This window comes from Mus musculus, chromosome 4 (assembly GCF_000001635.26).
Source record: "Mus musculus strain C57BL/6J chromosome 4, GRCm38.p6 C57BL/6J".
NCBI classification, from domain to species: Eukaryota; Metazoa; Chordata; class Mammalia; order Rodentia; family Muridae; genus Mus; species Mus musculus.
In genome coordinates this window covers 126,789,376-126,812,274 of record NC_000070.6, presented here as the reverse complement: position 1 = coordinate 126,812,274, position 22,899 = coordinate 126,789,376, and the positions used below count along the sequence as shown (strand labels likewise).

The 22,899-nt window shown below is 44.3% G+C and overlaps 1 protein-coding gene across 9 annotated transcripts in view; it reads right to left on the bottom strand.

Moving 5' to 3' along the window:
* The window catches only part of AU040320 (expressed sequence AU040320), a 116,148-nt gene that overhangs the window by 57,420 nt on the left and 35,829 nt on the right, over positions 1-22,899 (bottom strand). For all 9 annotated transcript variants that reach the window (XM_017319895.2, NM_001035525.1, XM_017319894.2 and 6 more), the window contains one exon: positions 19,980-20,500. In XM_017319895.2, coding sequence (XP_017175384.1) covers positions 19,980-20,500 — 521 coding nt within the window. The remainder of the gene's footprint in view (positions 1-19,979; positions 20,501-22,899) is intronic.

Genomic DNA, 22,899 nt, shown 5'->3' with positions numbered 1-22,899 from the left:
GTTCCTGCCTCAGCCTCCCTAGAGAGTGGAGTGCCACCCTAGAGAGTGCCACCCTAGCTCAGAGAATTTCCCTGCCCTTTGCTCCTCTTCTTTCTTCTTCTCTCTCATGCCCCCCCCCCCCACACACACACACCTCGTCTTCAGTGTTAAGGAACAAACCCAGGGCCTCACACGTGCTAAGCCTACAAGTTCCGGAGAAAATTGTGGAGTAGCCCTGCTGATGGGGGCTTTCCAGACATCTTGTGACCTTACCAAAATTTGCTATGGATGACTTTTTTTGAAGGTGGGGGCTGCAGAAAAAGAAGGAGGAGGAGGAGGAGGAGGAGAACAACAGCAGCAGCAGCAGCAATAACAACAACAAACCTATGGTTTCCCCTTGTGATTTCCCAATGATTGAAGTTGAACATCTGCTGTCTATTTGCTAGAGACCTGAACAGTGGGTTTGCTGGGCTGTCTGCTCATTGGGTTACCAAGCTTCTAGTTATAATATTCATCTTCTAGTTAGTTTAGGTCCCCTAACTTTGTTGTCCTTTTCTCAAAGTTGTTTTTGTTCAATACTAATACAGCTGAGCTGTATTCGTTTCTTAGAGCAACCACAAAAATTACCATAAATTTAGTAGTTAAAACAACAGAATTTTCCAGACATGCTGGCACATGCCTTTAATCTAAGCACTCAGGAGGCAGAGACAGGCAAATTTTCGAAGTTTGAGATCAGCCTGGTCTACAAAGCAAGTTTTAGGACAGATGGGGCTCTGTCACACAAAGAAATCCTGTCTCAAAAAAACCAAAATCATAAAACAAACAACAGAATTTTGTCTTTGTTCTGGAGACAGAAGTCCAAGGGCAAGACATCAGGACCACACTCCTGCAGTAGAGCTGGAGGGAACCTTTCTATTTGTGTTGTCCAGTTCCCAGAGATGGATTGAATGAGAGTGGTCAAATGTTCGAATGCTTGGTTCCCAGTTAGTGGAATTGTTTAGGAAGGGTTAGGAGGCATGGTCTTGTTAGAGTGGGTGTGGCCGTGTAAGAGGAGGTATATTACTAGGGGTGGGCTTTGAAATTTCAAAAGCCCACACCAGGCTTCTTATCTCTCTCTGCCTGACACCTATGGATCAGGAGGTAGGGCTCACAGCTACTGCTCCAGTACCATGCCTGCCTGCTTCCCACCATGATCATGGACTAACCCTCTGAAACTGCCTCAGTTAAATGCTTTTTTTGTAAGAGTTGCCTTGGACAGTCATTATATTAGTTAGGGTTTTACTGCTGTGCATAGACACCATAACCAAGGCAACTATCATAAGCACAACATTTAACTGGGACTGTCTTACAGGTACAGAAGTTCAGTCTATTATCATCAAGGCAGGAACATGGTAGGGTCCAGGCAGGCATGATGTAGGAAGAGCTGAGAGTTCCACTTCTTGTTCTGAAGGCAAACAGGAGAAGACTGGCTTCCAGGGAGCTAGGGTAAGAATCTCAAAGCCCACGCCCACAATGACAGACTTTCTCCAACAAGGCCACACCTCCTAAGAGTGCCACTCCCTGGGCCAAGCATATTCGAACCATTGTAGCCATGATGTCTCTTCACAGCAATAGAACAGTAACTAAGACAACATTCCTTGGTTTATAGTAACCGAACTCTAACCTCTGCCTCCATCTTCACATGATCTTCCTTTTCTAAGATTCCAAATCTAAGACCACTAGTCATTGGATTCTGTGGTCACTCCAGAATATATGATCTCTTTAAACTCCATTTGCAAACGCCCTGCTCCCAAGTAAGGGGGGATTCTGAGGATCCAGAAAGATCAGAAAGGATAGGAGACCTGAAGGAAATACTAAACAACCCCGTAAAATGGCTTCCCTATCCATTGATTGACTTCTCAAGTTTCTCCAAGCAATGTTTTATAGTTCTTAGTATGCAGATTTTTGTCTGCTATTCCTAGTAAGGTCATGGCTTTCAATGTTATTAACATGTTTAGAACTTTAATTTCTATTTATACTGTTAATAGACAAAACAATTGACTTTTTAAAAAAAAATTTATTTATTTATATGAGTACACTATAGCTGTCTACAGATATATCAGAAGAGGGCATCAGATCCCATTATAGATGGTTGTGAACCACCACGTGGTTGCTGGGAATTGAACTCAGGATCTCTGGAAGAGCAGCCAGTGCTTTTAACAACTAAGCCATCTCTCCAGTCCCAAACAACTGATTTTTGTATATTGACCTTAGATCCTAAAACCTTGCTATCTCTAATGAAGAGTTCTTGAAATTTTCTAGGTATATAATTACACCCGTGAAAAGTATTTCACTTCTGTTTCTGCGTTTCATTTCTTTTTCTTGTACTTTCTAAGAGAAAAAAAAAAAAAGAAAGAAAGAAAAAAAAGCCCAGGGCCAGATGGTTTTAGTACAAATTCTATCAGACCTTCAAGATTTATTTATTTATTTCATGTATGTGAGTGTACTGTTGCTGTCTTCAGACACCAGAAGAGGGCATCAGATCCCATTACAGATGGTTGTGAGCCACCATGTGGTTGCTGGGAATTGAACTCAGGACCTCTGGAAGAGCACCCAGTGCTCTTAACCGCTGAGCCGTCTCTCCAGCCCTTTCTTGTATTTTCAATTTGGCAGTTTTACTTTGAGTCTCTAAATATACAAGCAGCAGTTACTTGGACATTTGGACAGCTAATTCCATCATCTAAGTCAGCATGGAGCCGTCTCTGTGGACAGCCTTTATCCTTGATTATAGTCACTCAGGCTTGGGGCCTGTTCTCATCTCATCTCTTCTTTTAAAAAATTATTCTTTGACATTTTCTACATATCCATAATGAATTTTGTTACGCTCCATTATCCTCTCCCACTAAAACTCTTGTTCCCAGCAAGTCCCCATCCTACATCCATGTTTTCTCCCCATTGAGTTGAGTGTGCTTGATGGCACGGCCACAGCTCAGCAGTTATTCATGGAGCATGGGCAACTATCAGTGATGAGGATCCGGAAGCAGTGGCCCATCCTCCAGCAGCCACTGACTGCCCACAGTTCCTTGAAGAGGGGGAGGCCTCCTGAGCCCCTCCTCTATACATGACAGAATGGTGACAGGGCCAGTCTTCTGGGCCTTAGGAACCACAGCTGCAGTTATGACAGCAACTGACACACTCTGTCTAGAAGACACATTTTAGTCACAGACTCTGTTCTCTGACATCTCAAAGCCTAAGCCTTCAGACTTTGGCCTCCCATGGTTAGGAGATGGACTTGCTGTAAAAGGCAATAGACCTTCAGCTCAACCTGGCACAGGCTGTCTTCACAAACCGACCTCAGCCTTCCTCACTGCTGCGAGCTCCCTCACCAGACCTCCTGCAGTCTTCCCGTACGCTTCAGTCAGGGATTGTAGCTTACGGTCAGGACATGAGGCTCATCTTCTTGGTGGTTTATTGTTTTGCATTTTGTTGTTGTTGTTTCTTTAAAAGGTCATCCTGCTAAATGTCTAGTTTGACTGCACGCCCTGGTCCTGGCCACCCAGAGACAGTCAGGCTTTCCCTTGGCACTCTCCTGCTGATGCTCTCAGGCAACATTTTTTTTTAACGTGCAAATGAACATTTTTTATCACCTCTGATCTCCATCTTTCAAAATTAAACTCTCCTCTAGCTTCTATATCTTCTGGGTTCTTTCCAATTCCTTTATGTCTTTTTTCAAAAAAAAAAAAAAAAAAAAAAAAAAAAGGCTTTACCACTATTATCTCTGAAGGTTCAGGAGAGCAATTCACTCTGCCATCACCACTGGAGATTTCTCCTGTGGGATGGATTTCAAAATATTAAAGATCTAATATGTGTAAAGCCAAATCGATCTGGGATTTGGGGAAAATGAGTCTGAGTGTTTTTCAGTGTTTCTATCCTGAGTGAAAGGCTGACTGTATAGTAATGTCAAAAACTAAGACAGAACACGGGAACTAAGGGGCAAGTTGTGTGAGACACTGAGTCGACACCACCTCTGGGATGCTGCAGTAGAGGCTCAGACTTGGACTCACATTCCTAGGCAGTAGCTGAAGTCATAGGGAAAGGAAAACTGCAGTAAAAAAAAACACATGAGCAAAGGAAACAAAATTCAAAGCAGAGTTTGGGAAGGCCGATGCATAATATGACCCTAGTACTCCTGTCAGAAGGGACAGAGGTGGGCAGGGGCATACAAATGAGAAACGGGGCACAGCACAGCCTTCTGAGACAAGGCAGAGTTACCTATCAGGTACAGGCTGATGGGAACAGGCTGCAACAGGAAACTGAGAATTTACCAATGACTATGGCAAGAGTGACATCAGGAGAAATTTCTGCAAGACCAGGGGTTACATAAGTCACTGATGGGGAGAAAGCTGGTGTAGACTCCAGTTCGTATCTGTGGGTAAAGCTGGAAACAGACTGGGGTAATAACTGAAGAGCCAAGAAGATGGCCAAGGACACATTCGGTAGTGCTGAGTGGCCTGACAACAGAACAAGAACAAGGAAAGCCTGCAGTGAACCTCAAAGAATGAGGAGGAGTTTTGCTACTGTGTAAGCATATATAAGCATATATAAGCAGGAGATCTACAACATAAGTCCCGGCACAGCGAGATCTCATTCACTTTACACGGGCCCTGGGCAGAAATGAGTAAAGTGAACTCAGCTCCCAGAACCAGCTCCATGAGGTTGTTCTCTGCATACCACCTACACTGGTATATGGGTGCCCCCTACTCCACATCACATACATGCACACACATATGCATGCATGCATACCACACATACATACACATTAATAATAATGTTGATTTTCAAAAATTAATTAAACTTTTTAAAAACACAATCTAGTCTGGTGCTATAATTCAGTGGTGGAGACCTAATCTAGCATGTGAGAGGCACTAGATTTCCAGCCCTAGCACTGGGCCTTTCATGGAAAAGAGAAGAAAGGGAAAGAGCTAAATATGGTAAGGAACACCTTTCATTGCAGCACTTGGAAGGCTGACACGGGAGGACCATGGGAGCCTGAAAACCATTCGGGCTATGTAATAGTCTGCCTACGTAAAGGGCCCTGTCTCAAAGGTACCAAGAGGCAGAGATAAGGCAGTTGCCTGCAGTGCAGAGGCCCTAGGTGTGGTCTCCGAGCACCACAAAACACATAATCATTCTATTTCATACACATCCAAGAAGCTGTAGGAGAAGGTAAACATACAATAACTTCTTCTAAACCATAATTTAGCTGGCTGTGGTTTCAGTTACTAGAGACCAATGCAGTCTGAAAATACTAAATGGAAATTTCCAGAGCTAAACAACACACAAGTTATGAGTGCACGCCATTCTTTGTCACATGATAAAATCCCACACCATCTGAGTCTCTCCTTCCTGGAACCTGAATCACTCCTTTGCAGTGAATCCACATAGCATTTGCTATCTTGGTTATCAGCTCAACTGTCATTGTAACACAGTGCACATGTTCAAGTAACCCTTAATTTACTAAATATATACGTTTTTCTATTCCATTATCAGTTATTTATATGTTAGTCTCTGCTTTAGTTTGGGTCTGACACGTTCTCCAAAGATCCAAGTATTGATGGTTTGGTTTACCAATAAAACCTTTAACAAGTAGGAAGTGAAAAAATAAAAAATAAAAAGAAGTAGAAAGTGGGCTGGAGAGATGGCTCAGAGGTCAAGAACACTGACTGCTCTTCTGAAGGTCCTGAGTGCAATTCCCAGCAACCACATGGTGGCTCACAACCACCCCTGAAGAGATCTGATGCCCTCTTCTGGGCTGTCTGAAGACAGCTACAGTGTATTTACATATAATAAATAAATCTTAAAAAACAAAAAACAAAAAATCCTGAAGAGTAAAAACTGTCACTATTTGTAAGAGGCCAGTATTACACTGACAGTAAAACCAGATAAAGATTCCAAAGGGAGGCAGAGAAAGGAGACTCCAAGGTCATCCCTGCTACAGAACAAACTTGAGGCATGAGACTGTTTTTTTAATATGAAAGTTCTCTGCTGCATGTACATCTGATGCCTCACCAGATGAGGGCATCGGACCCTGTTACAGATGGCTGTGAGCCACCATGTAATTGCTGGGATTTGAACTCAGGACCTCTGGAAGAGCATTCTTTTTCCTTCTGGTGGCTTTCCTTACTCCTGATTACATCACAGAGGAATCCCTGCTGCCCTTGATCTTCTCTGTCCTCTCTGGCATAGTCACTGTTCAGGCTCTCCGTCCCTTAGATAGGCTTGGTGAGACGCTGGTGACAGAACTCAGTTTCTCGAGTGCCTGCCTAGCAGGAGGCCCTGGGTAATCCCAGCACCACATAAACGGCTGCAGGGATGCATGCCTGTGATCTCAGAACCATAAAATAGATGCAAGAGCACTACAAATTCAAGGTCATCCTCAGCTACATTAGTCAAGGCCAGCATGGAACATGATTTAAGAAAGAAAACAAGAAAAGCAGGAAGGGAAGACAGAGGGGAGAGGAAAGAAGGAAACAGTGGGGTTAGATGTATCAGGAAGCCAGGAGGGACAGCAAGAACGAAGTATATTTGGGCATGCCTCTCTGCCCAGTCCTCAGGTGGAGGCAGAGGCAGGTGGGTTGTGGTGAGTTTACATAGCAAGCTCCAGGGAAGACTTGGAGCTAGGAGCTACTAAGCTTGAAGGATGGCTAATACTGAGAAGGAAAGATACAGGCATGGCAATGTTACGGGGCAAGGTGGCTTCTACCTATAATACCAACACTTGGAAGGCAGAGGCAAGAGGGCGAATGTAAATCCAAGCCAGCCTAGCTCGGAGTGAATTCCAGGGCAGGGTTACACAGGCAGACGCTATGCAGAGAGAATGAGTTAGTACAACACAAACAGTATCCTATCATTATGCTTCAGGAATCACCGCACAAGATTAGCTTCCCAGAAGTAGAAAACTGGAAGCTTTTTAAAGTTAGAATTTTAGTTTTAAAAAGAAACAGCTTATCATTTATTTGTGTCCTTATTTATAAGGAAATGAGAGAAGGAAACTTGAAACAAAGTATTTTACTTCAAAAAACTATGAAACAATACTGAAATTGGGGCAGGGTGGCGGAAGTTATTTTAGAAGGACCCCAATCTGAACAAAGTTCATTCAGAAACTCTAGGGAATGGATGCTGTGCACACTCCCAACTGTATGGATGCTGTGCACTCCCAACTGTATGGATGCTGTGCACTCCCAACTGTATGGATGCTGTGCACTCCCAACTGTATGGATGCTGTGTACTCCCAACTGTATGGATGCTGTGCACTCCCAACTGTATGGATGCTGTGCACACCCAACTGTATGGATGCTGTGCACACTCCCAACTGTATGGATTCTGTGCACACCCAACTGTATGGATGCTGTGCACACTCCCAACTGTATGGATGCTGTGCACACCCAACTGTATGGATGCTGTGCACACCCAACTGTATGGATGCTGTGCACACTCCCAACTGTATGGATTCTGTGCACACCCAACTGTATGGATGCTGTGCACACCCAACTGTATGGATGCTGTGCACTCCCAACTGTATGGATGCTGTGCACTCCCAACTGTATGGATGCTGTGCACACCCAACTGTATAGGTGCTGTGCACTCCCAACTGTATGGATGCTGTGCACTCCCAACTGTATACTGAAATTCTAACCCTCCAGGATGGTACTGAGGACATGAGGCCGTTGGGGGTGAGGGCTACCCCTCTAAAACAGGCTGGCGGAGTCTGTTTATCTTTCCCACCATGTGAGGGGAGCAGGTGCAGCTCCTCCCTGCATCTCTGCAGAAGCCTTCGTCTTGAACTTCCCCACCTCTGCAACTGTGAGGAGGAGGATTCTGTTGTTCCTACGTCTCCTTGCTCATGGTGTATTGTTATGGCAGTCCAAACGAACCAAGACAAAGAGGCTACCACGGTCTCACTGGCTGCATACGGTAAAGCAGACTATTAAAGATGTACTTACGACAATACATGGGCAACTGGGCAGTTGTGAGATAAAGGGAAATGGAAGGTGTTATAGCTCAGAAATTAAGGCTTTGAGAAAGGAAGCTGGGCTTCAGGGACTTCTGTCATGCCACAAAACAAGAGAACAGGCTGCCCAATTTTTCTCATGATGTAATAAGCCATTTGTGTAAGATTACAATGGAGACAGGAGATGCTTAGTGGTATATATGCTAAGTACAAGGAGAGTCAAAGTCAGAAGGAGCGAGAGACCCACACAAACTATCCAAGGCAGATGCCTGGAAGCAGACCTAGGGCTATAAAAGAAAAAAAATGGCAAAGACTGTTAGCTTGTCTGTTAGGTAACTAAGAATTAGAATTTGAAAAAAAAGCTAGGCCCCAAGGGATTCCAAATTTGTCAGAGTAATAACCAGAAGAACAAATGAACTCTTGGCAATAGTTTCACATGCCGGAAGGGTTTAGAGGAAATTTAAAAATACAAACCAAAAGCAAGCAGGCAGAGAAGCCTGGTGAGCTGGGGCGGGGCATGGCTAACAACAAAGAACACCTCAATTGCTGGAGCTGAGCGCGTCCTTGGCTGTTATGTAAGCTCCTCCCCGCTGCCCACACCCCATGCCTTATCTTCTGATAAGAGGTGAGCTCAGGCTCTACAGAGTCAGCACAGGAGTTCTCGGGAAAGCAAGCTGCAGTCAGCTGTGCAGAGGAAAGGCGGTGGAAGCTGCGGTCAGTGGCTGGAATGGGGATGCTCCTGGTGGAGACAGCACCTGAGCCACTGTCATCCATGTGGGCCTTCCTTCCTGGCCTCCTGCACAAAGCAGACTGGCAGCAGCTCATTGCCTGGGGCTAAACCACATGCCCAGTGCCTGTTCCAGGACCCAATTAACCAGCCTCCTTGTCCCTTCAGCAGCAATTCAAAGGCTCTTGACACAAAAAGTACAGTGCTCAAGCCAAACAAGACTAACTTTTCCCTCTTTTAAGTAGTGGGAAGGGAATAAAGACACTCCCCACTTCAAATGCAAACTGCTCTGGGGATCATGATCTGTGTATCCAAAAGAAAGAACAATTCACTGTGACAAGACAGGGACTGTACAGTGCTGCAGACATTTCAGGAAAGAGCAGAGTAATGCAGGCTACAGCTCTGCCCAACTTCGGATGCAGAGTTACTTGGCCTACCCGAGAAAACAGAATAAACGAGAAACAGTGGCGCTGGCCAGTCCTCACTGACGAGGATGAGAACTACTTAGTGCAGATATAGTCTTCTACCTTTCCCTGTTGATTACACAGGAGTTTGAACTCTGAAATTGTCTCCTCAAAGAAACGCCTGCTGGTTAAATACTTGAAATGCACAACTTACCAACTCGCAGAGCTTCCCATGGCCTGAGGGGTGAGCATTAAGCCCCTAAGAACAGCGTGGAGGGAGGGTCTAACAGCTTCATGGCTGGGAAGACTGCTTGCAGTACCTGCAGCAAAGCCCTATTCCTACTCCCAAGTTCATGTGCAGCAGTCCTCCTCCAGAGCTCTGGAATCCTGTGCAGTACCAGCAAACTGTGTGCCTCTGCCACAGGTAAACAAGGAGAAGAAGCCTCCAGCTGACACATTCCTGTAAGCACACGTCCCCACCAACGTGCTGGACTCATTTCCATCCTATCCCGGTGCACTCAGCACTCCTCCTCTCTACAATGGCTGGCTCTCAAACTCCCTTCTCATCCCAAGTCCCACCTAAGGAGTAAGAGGGTTTCAAGAAGAGACTACAGATGGAATACACACTGGTCCTAGACTAGCTGGGTGTCTAGTCTTCCCCCTTTGTTTCTTCTCTAACAGGGATACTGGCAGTACTGTATAGACTTGTTCAGTTACCCTTGGCTGTTGCTGTTGACGCCACCATGTTAAAGACCATTTCGGCTCCCACAAGGACAACTCACTAACAGTCCTTCACGGCTTCCTGAGCTCTTTCACCTCCTCGTCACCAATAAACCCCTCCACTCTACTTCAGCCATGTCTTCCACAGCCATTCTTCCGACACTGTTACTCTCAGAACTACAACCTCACAACCTAAATTCAAGCATCCTACTTTCTGCATATGGCCTCCTGCCCTTCCCATCGTCACCCTGTTCCCTCGATATCTGTGTCGATCACAGCAATCTCTAAACGACAAGTCTCTCCATTTAACTGTCAGCCCCTCCTGTCTTTGCTTCCCTTCAAATCTTCTGTAGTCTGTCATACACTCTCTTGAAAACTTTAATTTCCATGCCCCAATTTCCTTCTGCACAAACCACCTAGCAAATTTCCTAACTTGGATGAGTCAAGCCACCAGGCTTTTCCTGGCAGGGTTGCTGGGGGCTACAGAGAAGACTCGCGTAACTGGAGAGATGCGCACACTGTTGTATGTTCACAGTCTCCGGCCTCAAGGCTACCTAAAAGGATTCCTATTTCCTTACCTAGTTTGCCATCTTCTATCTGTCTCTAAGGCTATTTCAGACCCTTACCACTCTCCCCAACCCTTATAATCTGCCTGTCTGTTGTCTACCTGTCCCCATCCTACTTCTATTTCCTATAAATAATCTACCACACTTCAGAAGAACCAAGAAATGACTTAAGAATCACTTTTAGCAAACTTATAAATACCCATGTTAGATATCCATGAAATCCTTCTTCCATATTACAATGAAGAGTGGATCCTGCTCATGGCTGATCCCATGATTAAGGACAATCCCAATGTCCCTCCCACTCCTACCCATCCTATAAAGCAGCGGCTCTAACGTATGGCCCCTGGACCAGAGCACTGGTCATCTCTGGGAACTTAGAAAATCAAATTCTGAGGCCCCACTCTAAACCTGTGGACTCTTCGACCCTGGACCTGGGGCCTAGAGATCGCTTTGAACACAGGCTTCAGGTGATGCTGACAGATGGCAAAGCCTGGGGGGCCCACGTCTTAGGGGATTCTTGTTGATCTCTCTCTACCTTTTACATATTACATATTTACATAGCAAAGCACCTCTCTAGCCTGAAGAGCCTACTTTATGGAGCTCTATATATTTTTTCCTGTTCCAATCTAGCCAGTCATCGCAATCCTAAACAAATAAATAAATAAATAAATAAATAAATAAATAAGAAAAGTCCACAAGATGAAACCTATCTGGTACCATTGTTAGCCCGAGAACCTTAGGTAGACAGGTCATAGGCTCTAGAGGAGAACCTACTGGTATTTTTCTGCTACATGGACACAACATTGAACTGACTCCTAATGACTTACACTATACCCTTAGTCACTGCAGTTCTCATCCCCATTAGAGAAGTTTCTAAGTGCAGTAGATGATAATTAACATTGAAATTCACAACTAGATGCAGAGAATAAGAAATGTAGAATGTTCAGCCTTAAATGGAACATATATACTACACCCTGTCCTCCAAAAGAAAAGGGAGAAAAAAGAATATAAGAGCCAGATGTAGTGGATAATTGTAAAGAAATAGTGTCTTCTGGAAAAAGGCAAGAAAATTGACATAAAAAGGCAGACCTATTTGAATTACATTTGACTTCTCAACAGAGACTCTAAAAGCCAGAAGGGCCTGGACAGTATCTTGGAGACTAAGAAACTACAAATGTCAGCCCAGACCACCATATCCAGCAAAACTTTCAATCAACATAGATGGAAAAAACAAGATATTCCACGTCAAAACCAAATTTAAACTATATCTATCCACAAATTCAGCCCTACAAAAGATACTAGAAAACTCACCAAGAAAGCACAGGAAATAAATAATTTCTCAGCAAAACCAAAAGAAGGGAAGCATGCTCTTGCGCGCGTGCACACACACATACACACACACACACACACACACACACACACACACATACACATCACCACCACCATTAAAATATTATGAAATAACAATCATTGATCATTAATTATCTCTTAATATCAATGAACTCAAGTCCCTAGTAAAAGGACACAGGCTAACAGAATAGATGTGAAAACAGAATCCATCATTTCTGCTGCATATAAGAAGCACACCTTGAAAGGACAACATAAACCCATTTGTCTCCATTAAGGACAGGCCTGATTTCAAAAAAAATGGTCATAAGGCACCAGCTCCAGAGACAGTCCATGAAATCCATAACAAGATCATAAAACCCTCTCCCAAAGAACCATCTGCACTGGGCAGCCCTATCGCGTTCGATGGTTAAATGTTCATGACATAGGAATGCAGACATCTGACCACCTGTGAACCCCTAGGACCCAACAATGAAATTTTAGATTGCCTAATCCTTCTAGAGAGTTCCCCTGGTTCCCTATAAGAAGGCCTTTGTGGAGCTGGACGTGGTGGTACATGCCTTTAATCCCAGCACTCGGGAGGCAGAGGCAGGTGGATTTCAGAGTTTGAGGCCAGCCTGGTCTACAAAGTGAGTTTCAGGACAGCCAGGGCTACACAGAGAAACCCTGTCTCAAAAAAAAAGGGGGGAGGGGGGACTTTGTGCCTTTGTCTGAGGTCACCATTTCAAAGAATGGTTGAGTCCCCACCCCAATGCAGTCATGCTAGTTGTTTCTGTATTCCTTGTTTTTTGCATATTATATGAATCTGGGGTCTTTCTTCAGTGATTTTGTTTTTTTTGCTTTGTTTTGTTTTGTTTTTGTTTTTGTTTTGAGACAGGGTTTCTCTGTATAGCCCTGGCTATCCTGGAATTCACTCTGTAGACCAGGCTGGCCTCGAACTCAGAAATCAGCCTGCCTCTGCCTCCCAAGTGCTAGGATTAAAGGTGTGGGCCACCACTGCCTGGCCCTTCAGTGATTTTGACCCTTACAAACTCAAAAATAAAGATACACATTACTTCAGAGTCAAGGGTTGAAAAAAGGCTTTCCAAGCAAATGAACTCAAGAAACAACCTGGTGAAGCCATTCTAGTATCTAATAAAATAGACTTCCAACCAAAATTAATCAAAAGAGATGGGTGAGGACACTTCAGACTCAAAGGAAAAATCCTCCAAGATTACACCTCAATTCTGAACATGTATCCTCCAAATGCAAGGGCACCTACTTTTGTAAAACAACAACAACAACAACAATTACTAAAGTTTAAATCATGCATGGAACCCCACACATTAATAGTGGGATACTTCAACACCCTACTCTCACCAATTGACAGGTCATCCAGACAGAAACTAAACAGAAATAATGAAACAGATGTTATGAATCAAATGGACTTAACAGACATCTATAGAACCCAAATACAAAAAAATATACTTTATTCTCAGCACCTCACAGAACCTTCTCTAAAGCTGACCATATACTCTATCACAAAGCAAGTCTCAACAGATACAAGAAAATTGAAATATGCCCCCGTATCTTATCAGACCACCATACTTTAAAGCTGGACTTGAACAATAATGAAACAACAAAAAGCCTACACATTCATGGAAACAACAAATCTCTACTGAATGACCACTGGGTCAAGGAAGAGAGAGGGAAAGAAAGAAAGAAAGAAAGAAAGAGAGAGAGAGAGAGAGAGAGAGAGAGAGAGAGAGAGAGAGAGAGAGAGAAAGGAAGGAAGAAAGGAAGAAAGAAAGAAAGGAAGGAAGAAACTGAAGACTTCCTAAAATTCACTGAAAATGAATGTATAACATACCCAAAATTAATGGGACACAATGAAAGCCGTGCTAAAAGAAAAGTTCATAGCACTAAATGCCTCCATAAAGAAATTAGAGAGACCTCATACTAGTGACTTAACAGCACACCTAAGAGCTCTAGAAGAAAAAGCAATAAACACACCCAAGAGGAGCAGATGGCAGGAAATAATCAAACTCAAAGCTGAAATCAATCAATTAAAAACAAAGAGAACAATGCAAAGAATCAAAAGAAACAAAAAGCTGGTTCTTTGAGAAAACTCAACAACACAGACAAACCCTTATCCAAGCTAACTACAAGGCAGAGAGAAAAAAACATCCAAATTCACAAAATCTGAAACAAAAAGGGGACATAACAGGTACCAAGAAAGTCCAAAGAATCAGTAGATCATACGTCAAAAGCCTGTCCTACACAAAATTGGAAAATCTAAAAGAAATGGACAAGTTTCTCTATAGATACCACTTACCAAAGTTAAGCCAAGACCAGATAAACAACACAGACCTATAGCCCCTAAGGAAATAGAAGCAGTCATTAAAAGTCTCCCAACCAAAAAAGAAAGAAAGAAAGAAACAAACAACAACAACAACAAAAGAGGACCAAGCTGTTTTAGCACAGAATTTGTAAGAGACTTTCTTTTTAAAAATTTTTTAATTTTATAATATTTTTATTAGATATTTTCTTTATATACATTTTAAATGCTATCCCGAAAGTTCCCTATACCCTCCCCCTGTCCTGCTCCCCTACCCACCCACTCCCACTTCTTGGCCCTGGCATTCCCCTGTACTGGGGCATATAAAGTTTGCAATACCAAGGGGCCTCTCTTCCCAGTGATGGCCGACTAGGCCATCTTCTGCTACATATGCAGCTAGAGACACGAGCTCTGGGGGTACTGGTTAGTTCATATTGTTGTTCCACTATAGGGTTGCAGACTCCTTCAGCTCCTTGGGTGCTTTCTCTAGCTTCTCCATTGGGGGCCCTGTGTTCCATCTTATAGATGATTGTGAGCATCCACTTCTGTATTTGTCAGGCACTGGCATAGCCTCATATGAGACAACTATACCAGGGTTCCTTCAGCAAAATCTTGCTGGCATATGCAATAGTGTCTGTGTTTGGTGGCTGATTATGGGATGGGTCCCGGGTGGGGTATTCTCTGGATAGTTCATCCTTTTGTCTTAGCTCCAAACTTTGTCTCTGTAACTCCTTTCATGGGTATTTTGTTCCCTATTCTAAGGAGGAATGAAGTATCCACCCGTTGGTCTTCCCTCTTCTTGTGTTTTGCAAATTGTATCTTGGATATTCTATGTTTCTGAGTTAATATCCACTTATCAGTGAGTGCATATCTAATGACTTCTTTTGTGATTGGGTTACCTCACTCAGGATGATATTCTCCAGATACATTCATTTGTCCAAGAATTTCACAAATCAGTTGTTTTTAATAGCTGAGTAGTACTCTATTGTGCAAATGTACCACATTTTCTGTATCCATTCTTCTGTTGAGGGACATCTGGGTTCTTTCCAGCTTCTGGCTGTTATAAATAAGGCTGCTATGAACATAGTGGAGCATGTGTTCTTATTACCAGTTGGAACTTCTTTTGGGTATATGCCCAGGAGAGGTATGCTGGATCTTCCAGTAGTATTATGTCCAATTTTCTGAGGAACCTCCAGACTGACTTCCAGAGTGATTGTACAAGCTTGCAATCCCACCAGCAGTGGAGGAGTGTTCCCCTTTCTCCACATCCTCGCCAGCATCTGCTGTCACCTGAATTTTTGATCTTAGCCATTCTGACTGGTGTGAGGTGGAATCTCAAGGTTGTTTTGATTTGCATTTCCCTGATGATTAAGGATGTTGAACATTTTTTCAGGTGCTTCTCAGCCATTTGGTATTCCTCAGTTGAGAATTCTTTGTTTAGCTCTGTACCCCATTTCTTAATGGGGTTATTTGAATTTCTGGAGTCCAGCTTCTTGAGCTCTTTGTATTTATTGGATATTAGTCCCCTATCAGATTTAAGATTGGTAAAAATCCTTTCCCAATCTGTTGGTGGCCTTTTTGTCTTATTGACAGTGCTAAGAGACTTTCAAAGAAGAGCTAATACCAATACTCTTCAAATTATCCCACAAAATATAAACAGAAGGAACATTGCCAAATTTGTTTTATGAGGTCATACAATGGAGTATTATTTAGTTATTTTTTTAAAATGACATCATGAACTCTTTCTCTATTGGTCCCAAGCACTGAGGGATCCTTGGGTTACCATGCAGACATGCCAAGTTCAAGTCCAAGTTCAAGAACCACACCACACACAACCAGTCCCACAAACGGCACAGAAATGGCATCAAGAAACCCTAGTCACAGGCTGGTGAGATAGCACAGCAGGTAAGAGAACTGACTGCTCTTCCAAAGGTCCTGAGTTCAAATCCCAGCAACCACATGGTGGCTCACAACCACCCGTAATGAGATCTGACATCCTCTTCTGGTGTGTCTGAAGACAGCTACAGTGTACTTATGTGTAATAATAAATCTTAAAAATAAAATAAAATAAAATAAAATAAATGAATCACTAAGAATTTTTAAAATGTTACAAAAACAAAACAAAAGCCAGGTAGTGGTAGTGCATACCTTTAATCCCCAGCACTAAGAAAATGGAGTATTGGCCCGGCGTGGTGGCACACGCCTTTAATCCCAGCACTTGGGAGGCAGAGGCAGGCAGATTTCTGAGTTCGAGGCCAGCCTGGTCTACAAAGTGAGTTCCAGGACAGCCAGGGCTATACAGAGACACCCTGTCTCGAACAACCAAAAATAAAATAAATAAATAAATAAAAATTTTAAATAAAAGAAACCCTAGTCACAAAGATACGAATCTCTTAAGGGAGTTGATCCCAACCAAGTTCCTGAGTAACACAAGAAAGGCCTGAAGAAGATGCAGGCCAGCAATGCAAAGGCAGTGAGTGCACGAGCAGAGGCCACCAAGGACTTGGTGAAGCCTCAGGCCATCAAGCCCAAGATGCCAAGGGGCCCCAGCCACAGACTCAGCCGTCTGGCTTTCATCGATCACCCCAAGCTTGGGAAGTAGATTTGAAGCTACATGGCCAAGGGTCGAGGACTCTGCCAACCAAAGCCCAAGGTTCAAACCAAGGCAGAGGCTGCAGCTCCAGCTAAGGTCTAGGCTTCAGCTACATCTCAGGCTCCCAAACATGTCCAGGCCCCTGTAAAGACCCCATAGAAAAGTCTTCTGCCAATGGGAAGACAGATGGACTGCTGTGACACACCTACCTATACACTATTTGCAGATGAGCAGTGTTTACAAATAAATTTGAGACAAGATGCATTAAAAAAAAAAACCCCAACATCATGAGATCTGTAGGCAAATGGATAGAACTAGAAAAACATCATCCTGAGGGAGGTGACCCAGACCCAGAAAGGCAAACATGGTGTGTTCTCACTAGCTGTAAAGTAAAGGATAGCCAAGCTACAATCCACAGACCCAGAGAAGTTAAGTAACAAGGAGGGACCAAAGGGAAACACAGGATTCTCACTGTGAAGGGGAAATAAAATAGACATGATGGGTGGATGGGAGAAGGGTCTGAACGGAAGAGTAGGTAGAGGTCACCGTGGGCTGGGGGCAGGTGGGGAGGGAACAGGAGGGATCACATGCAAGGAGGATGGAGGGAGAGAGTACTGGGAGAGACACCTGGAATTGGGGTCATCTCTGGAACAAGCTAGAAACCCAGTGCAAAAACAAAACAAGAACAGACAAAATAACCTCCCAGGAATCTATGATGGTGACCCTAGCTGAGACTTGTAGAAATGGGGGATACAGAGCCTGACCTGGCCCATCTCTTGTAACCAGGCAAGACTTCCAGTGGAGACATTCCAGCTACAAAACCTTCAACCTACAATTTGTCCATCTTACGGGAAGCACCAGGGTAAAAGGAGCACAGAAATTGTGGAAGTGGCCAACCAATGTCTGATCCAGCTAGAGAGTCTGGCTATGAGAGGAAGCCCATGCCTGACACTGCCTGAAGGACCAGACCCAGAGGGCGGACAGCCCAGAGTCCTAGGATAGAAACAAATACAACTAGCAAGAAAAAAAGTGAATGAGACGATTCCTAGTGATATCCTGCTATGCTCATAGATGGGTGACAGTTGACATCAGAGAGGCTTCAGCCAGCAAGTGATGGAAACAGATGGGGAGGAAGGATCATAGGAGCAAGAGGGGTCAAGGACACCACAAGAAGACCCACAGAATCAACTAACCTGGGCTCATAGGGGCTCACAGAGGCTGAACCACCAACCAGGGAGCCTGTATAGGTCTGACCTATATCATAAGGTCTCTGCACATATGTCACAGCTGGGTAGCTTGGTCTTCATGTGAGACTCCTAACAGGTGAAGCAGGGATGTCTCTGACTCTGTTGCCTGTTTTTCAGACCCTTTCCTCTTACTGGGTTGCCTCATCCAGCCTTAATAGGAGAGGACTGCCTAGTCTTACTGCAACTTGCTATTGCTTGGCTGGTCAATATCCATGGGAGGCCTGCCCCTTTCTGAAGAGGAGGAGTAGACGGGGGTTGGGGGAGGGACTGCAATTGGGATGTAAATAAATAAATAAATAAATAAACAGACAAACAATTGGGTGAGTAGAAAAGTGGGGGAGGGAGAATATGATCAAAACAAATCGGACGAAATCCCCAAGGAACTAATAAGAAGTTAAAAAATGGTAAATTCCAGAAATGAACAATTCGTAAGTTTTAAGTAGCATTACCCTTATGGTAAGCATCACGAAGGTCTCTTACCATTCTACTTCATCTGAACTGGGACATAAATCTTTTTCCCGTGCATCCAGTTACATAATGAGGTATCAACTCTCCCATAGTGTAGGCTTATATTAAAGTAGCACATAGTTTACTTAATACATGTCCCAAAGCAAAAGAATAGTAATACTAGAATTCCTGATAAGGAAAAAAAAAAAAGCCAAAATGCCTCGACCTGAGTGAGAATGTGAAAGTTCTCTCCAGGAGCTGACGAGATGGCTCAGCAGATAAGTTCTTGCCGAGGACCAGGGTTTGATTCCCAGAACGCACAGGGCAGCTCACAACTGTCCAGAATTCCCATTCCAGGAGATGTAATGCCTCATTCTGACCTCTGTACGGCACCAAGCACAGATACAGGAACGTCATGCAGCAGTCTATACAGAGAACCAGTACCATTTTCAGGGGTCCACTGAGGGCTCAGAACATCCTGTTTTGATGAGGGAAAGCTGGCGTCATCCTTAAGCACTTAGCACTGCTCAGTAGGAGAGCAGTGTAACATGCCCAGGGCTAGGTTCTGCTAACGCCATCATCACACACCACTGGGAAGGCTTAGCTTCTTGTGTCAGTGTCCCCTGAGGACACAGGCCATGTCTTACATGCTTCCACTCTTCTAGTGCTTAGAGAAGTATCTCACATTGATGGTGGGTTTCCTTAAGTGGTCGTGGGCATACTGAGTCAGAGTGGGATCCTCTTAATGCTTCACTCAGAGTTCTTCCTAAATAGTCAGGCTGGCTTTCGATGCCAGAGCTGCTGCTCAGTAGCTGCATGATTTCAGGCAAGCTGCTTCACCTCTTTTGGGCCTCAGTTTCCTCACTAGTAAAACAAAACTAATAATACCTACTTGGAAATATTGCCATGAAAATTAAACAAAATGACATAGTACAGGGATTAGCACACACAGTGCCTGGCAAGTAGTAACCTCCCCACTCTGGTTTGGACTTGACAGAGACAACTAGGACAAAACAAATACAAAAATAAGTCACAGTAACAAGGCAGACTGAGCACAGAATGAGTCACTCCTTCTAATCATTGTGCAGGAAGAGCAACAGTGAAGAAACATAATAAGCAGAATAAACTCTATTGGTGGCATGTCCCTTAGCATATAAGCTTGGTGAGAATGTCCCCAGACACCTCTTGGTTGACAGACTTCATGCATCCCAGCCCAGCAGGTCAGATCGTGGTGGACAATACCAGCATGGTTCATTCAGACTGGAATAGAAACCAGCTCATGAGGAATGTGTTTATAGGCAGGAGATGGAGGAGGAAAACTTGACGGCAGCTACACCAATGACTGTTTTTGCAATCTGGCAGAAAACACTGCAAAGCCATTGGTAGAGGCTCACACCCACACAGCAGCACTTACCTGTAGCCAAGAACCAGCTTAGAACAGATAATGAGCAGCTTTCCGCTCTAACGAAAACAGTTGTCAGACCTATATAAAATGAACATTCCTAGGACCTCTGAAGAAATGCCAGCCAGCTTTACGCATACGCCAGCCTGTGAGCACTGGCCACGGGCATCAGCTCAGTTGCTCATGCATAGATGCGGAGGAATAGATTTAAGTTCTACCCCTAGGAACCTGCTCGCTTACCTCTGCAGAGGTGGGACTCAGAGCACCTGCTTCCTCCGAGTGATTCACTTTAGAATGCTGCATCGCTCCATGTGTAGGTACCACACTGAGATCTCTCTTCTGCCGATCCCTGAGTAAGCTCTGGTGGTGACTAGAGGGTACAGAAAGGGTGAGGGGAGCCCCAAGAAGGCTCTGCCTCCTCCACGATGTCCTGCCCCAGCCTAGCCTCAGAAGATGTGGTTCATCATCTTCAGGCAGAAGGCCCAAATCATCTGTAGTTTGGGATTTTTGAAAAATGATCAGCATGGAATTGGAAGAGTCTGTCCTAAAAGGCTGGCAGCTCTGGGGCTTACTGCAGTCAGCCTGAAAGCACATCCCTTCCAGCCACCATAGAGCGTGGCAGGCAGAGTCCCGGCAGCAGGCAGCCCGACAGGCGTGGAAAGGCAGGCTTCCTGCAAGAAGCCGGAGGTGATTTTCTCCCTCAGTTCTCAAGCCAGCTCCATAAAGTGTCTTCCCCTGTTGGCATCTGCTCTCATCAGCATCTAAAAACAAAGAATGAAGACACTTAGGAAGAACCCAGCACGAGATTACTGTGAGTCCAAACACCACCAGCATCTGAGGCAGAATCGAAGACAGGTTTGTTGTTTTCACTACATAACCTGGCTGGTCTAGAACTCACTATGTACACCAGGCTGGCCTTGAACTCACAGAGATCTGCCTCCAGAGTGCTGTGATTAAAGTGTGAACTGCCATGCTTGGCTGAAGGCAGGTTTAGGAGGGTAAGAAAACAGTATTGAGTAGAGCAGAGGGGAAGAGCGCATTTTGTTTTCAGGATATTAACTTCTAAGAGAATTGCTTCACATTCGTGGAGGAGGTTCCCTTTCCAATGAGTTTCTACCATGTAAAGCCTTTACAACGAGTCCCAAATAATAAAACAAAATATAAAATAAAATTTAAGACGGACTCTTCTGACGGAAGTGCAGAGTCCCCAAACTTGACCTTCTAACTTGCTTCCAAGGTGTACATGAGGGGGAGTGGACAAAGTGACCAGAAGTGTAGGAAGATGAACAAGCTGCAACATTTTCCCACTGAACTAACAGAAACACAGGCTGAGCTCTCCTGACCGCAAGCAGGTGACAGATACTGTATTTTCTTTTTTGTTTTTTGTTTTTTTTGTTTTTGTTTTTCAAGACAGGGTTTCTCTGTATAGCCCTGGTTGTCCTGGAACTCACTTTGTAGACCAGGCTGGCCTCGAACTCAGAAATCCGCCTGCCTCTGCCTCCCGAGTGCTGGGATTAAAGGTGTGCGCCACCACGCCCGGCGATATTGTATTTTCTCATGAGTTGTTTGCCAGTCACATGATTTTGCATATTGTGTCATTAGCCAAAGTACAAGTGAAAATTACCAAAAATTGTAATAATGAGAGCAATCATCCTAACTGGATTTTCTGAATGACAACCATACCAAACCACACAAATACAAGGAGACATGCAACGGTGAACTACTATAGGTAATCTGGATAATACCATGATCCCAGATTCTCAGTTGAACTATGTCAGGCATGGGATTGATGCGCTTCATCATTACCTCTGACAAAACCAGCTGTAAATGGAGGTTGTTTTGAGTCCGTCTTAGGGTTTCCATTGGGATGGAACACTGACAAAAAGCAGCTTGGGCAGGGAAGGGTTTATTTCACTCACAGTCCCATGTGACAGTCCATTACCAAAGCAGGGAGGGCAGGAGCTCAAGCACACAGGGACCTGGAGGCAGGAACTGATGCAGCTGGTTTCCTCAGACTGCTTTCTTATAGAGCCCAGGACCACCAGCCCAGGAGTATCTCCATCCATAATGGCCCAAGCCCTCCCTCATGAATTATTCAACAAGAAAATGTCCTATAGGCTTCCCTGCCCCAACCCATTTTTAAAAAAATATTATTTATTTTATGTATATGAGTACCAGAAGAGGGCACCAGATCCCATTACAGATGGCTGTGAGCCACCATGTGGTTGCTGGGAATTGAACCCAGAACCTTCGGAAGAGAAGTCAGTGCTCCTAACCTCTGAGCCATCTCTCCAGCCTGTCCTAGCCCAATCTCAAAATGAATTTTCTCAATTAGGCTTCCCTCCTCTAGAATGTGTCAAGTTGACATAAAACTAGTCAGCACCCTCCACCAGATCCTAGCCTGATATAAAACTTAGCTAGGTCCTCCCTCCAACCCACCCCACAGTACTGGAGAGTAAACAGGGCATCAGGCATGTGTGTAAGTACTCTACCACTGGCTATCTCTTCATCCACTTTTAATCTTTACTAAGGGTTTCAGGGTGGCTCTGAACTCACTGTGCACCAGGCAGACACTGAACTTGAATCCTACTCTCAGTCTCTCCTAACAGCTGGATTACAGACCTTGCTGTTTTTCCTCAAATTTACAATGTAGCCAAGGATAGCCTTGAGCTCCTGATCCTCCTGTCCCTACCTCTGAAGTGCCAGGGTTGCACTACAATACCCAACTGAGAACACCTCTTTAAACCTTCTATTGACTCACAAAAGAGCACTCTCTTTTATAGGCTTAGTCCTGTCCCTGAAATTATAACACAGGAAATATATTTGAGAGCTGGTATATTAGATAGCTAGGTAGTTAGCATGGGCCACACAAAGGGAGGACCGGATTTTGGATCTTAAGAACTCAAGTAAATGCCAGGAAGATAGATCTGCCTCAGAAGGCAGAGACAAGAGATGCCCAGAACAAGCCAGCAAGCCATATCTATGAGCTCTCTCTCAGGCTGACGGAGACCTGCCTCCTCACACTGAGTGCATGGAAGAGTGATGGAGGGCGATTCCTGATATCAACTTCAGGCCTCCACATATACTTCTGCTCAAACACATGCAAGCATACTACATACATGCATGCTGCACACACACATATGACAACAGGAAAAAGAAA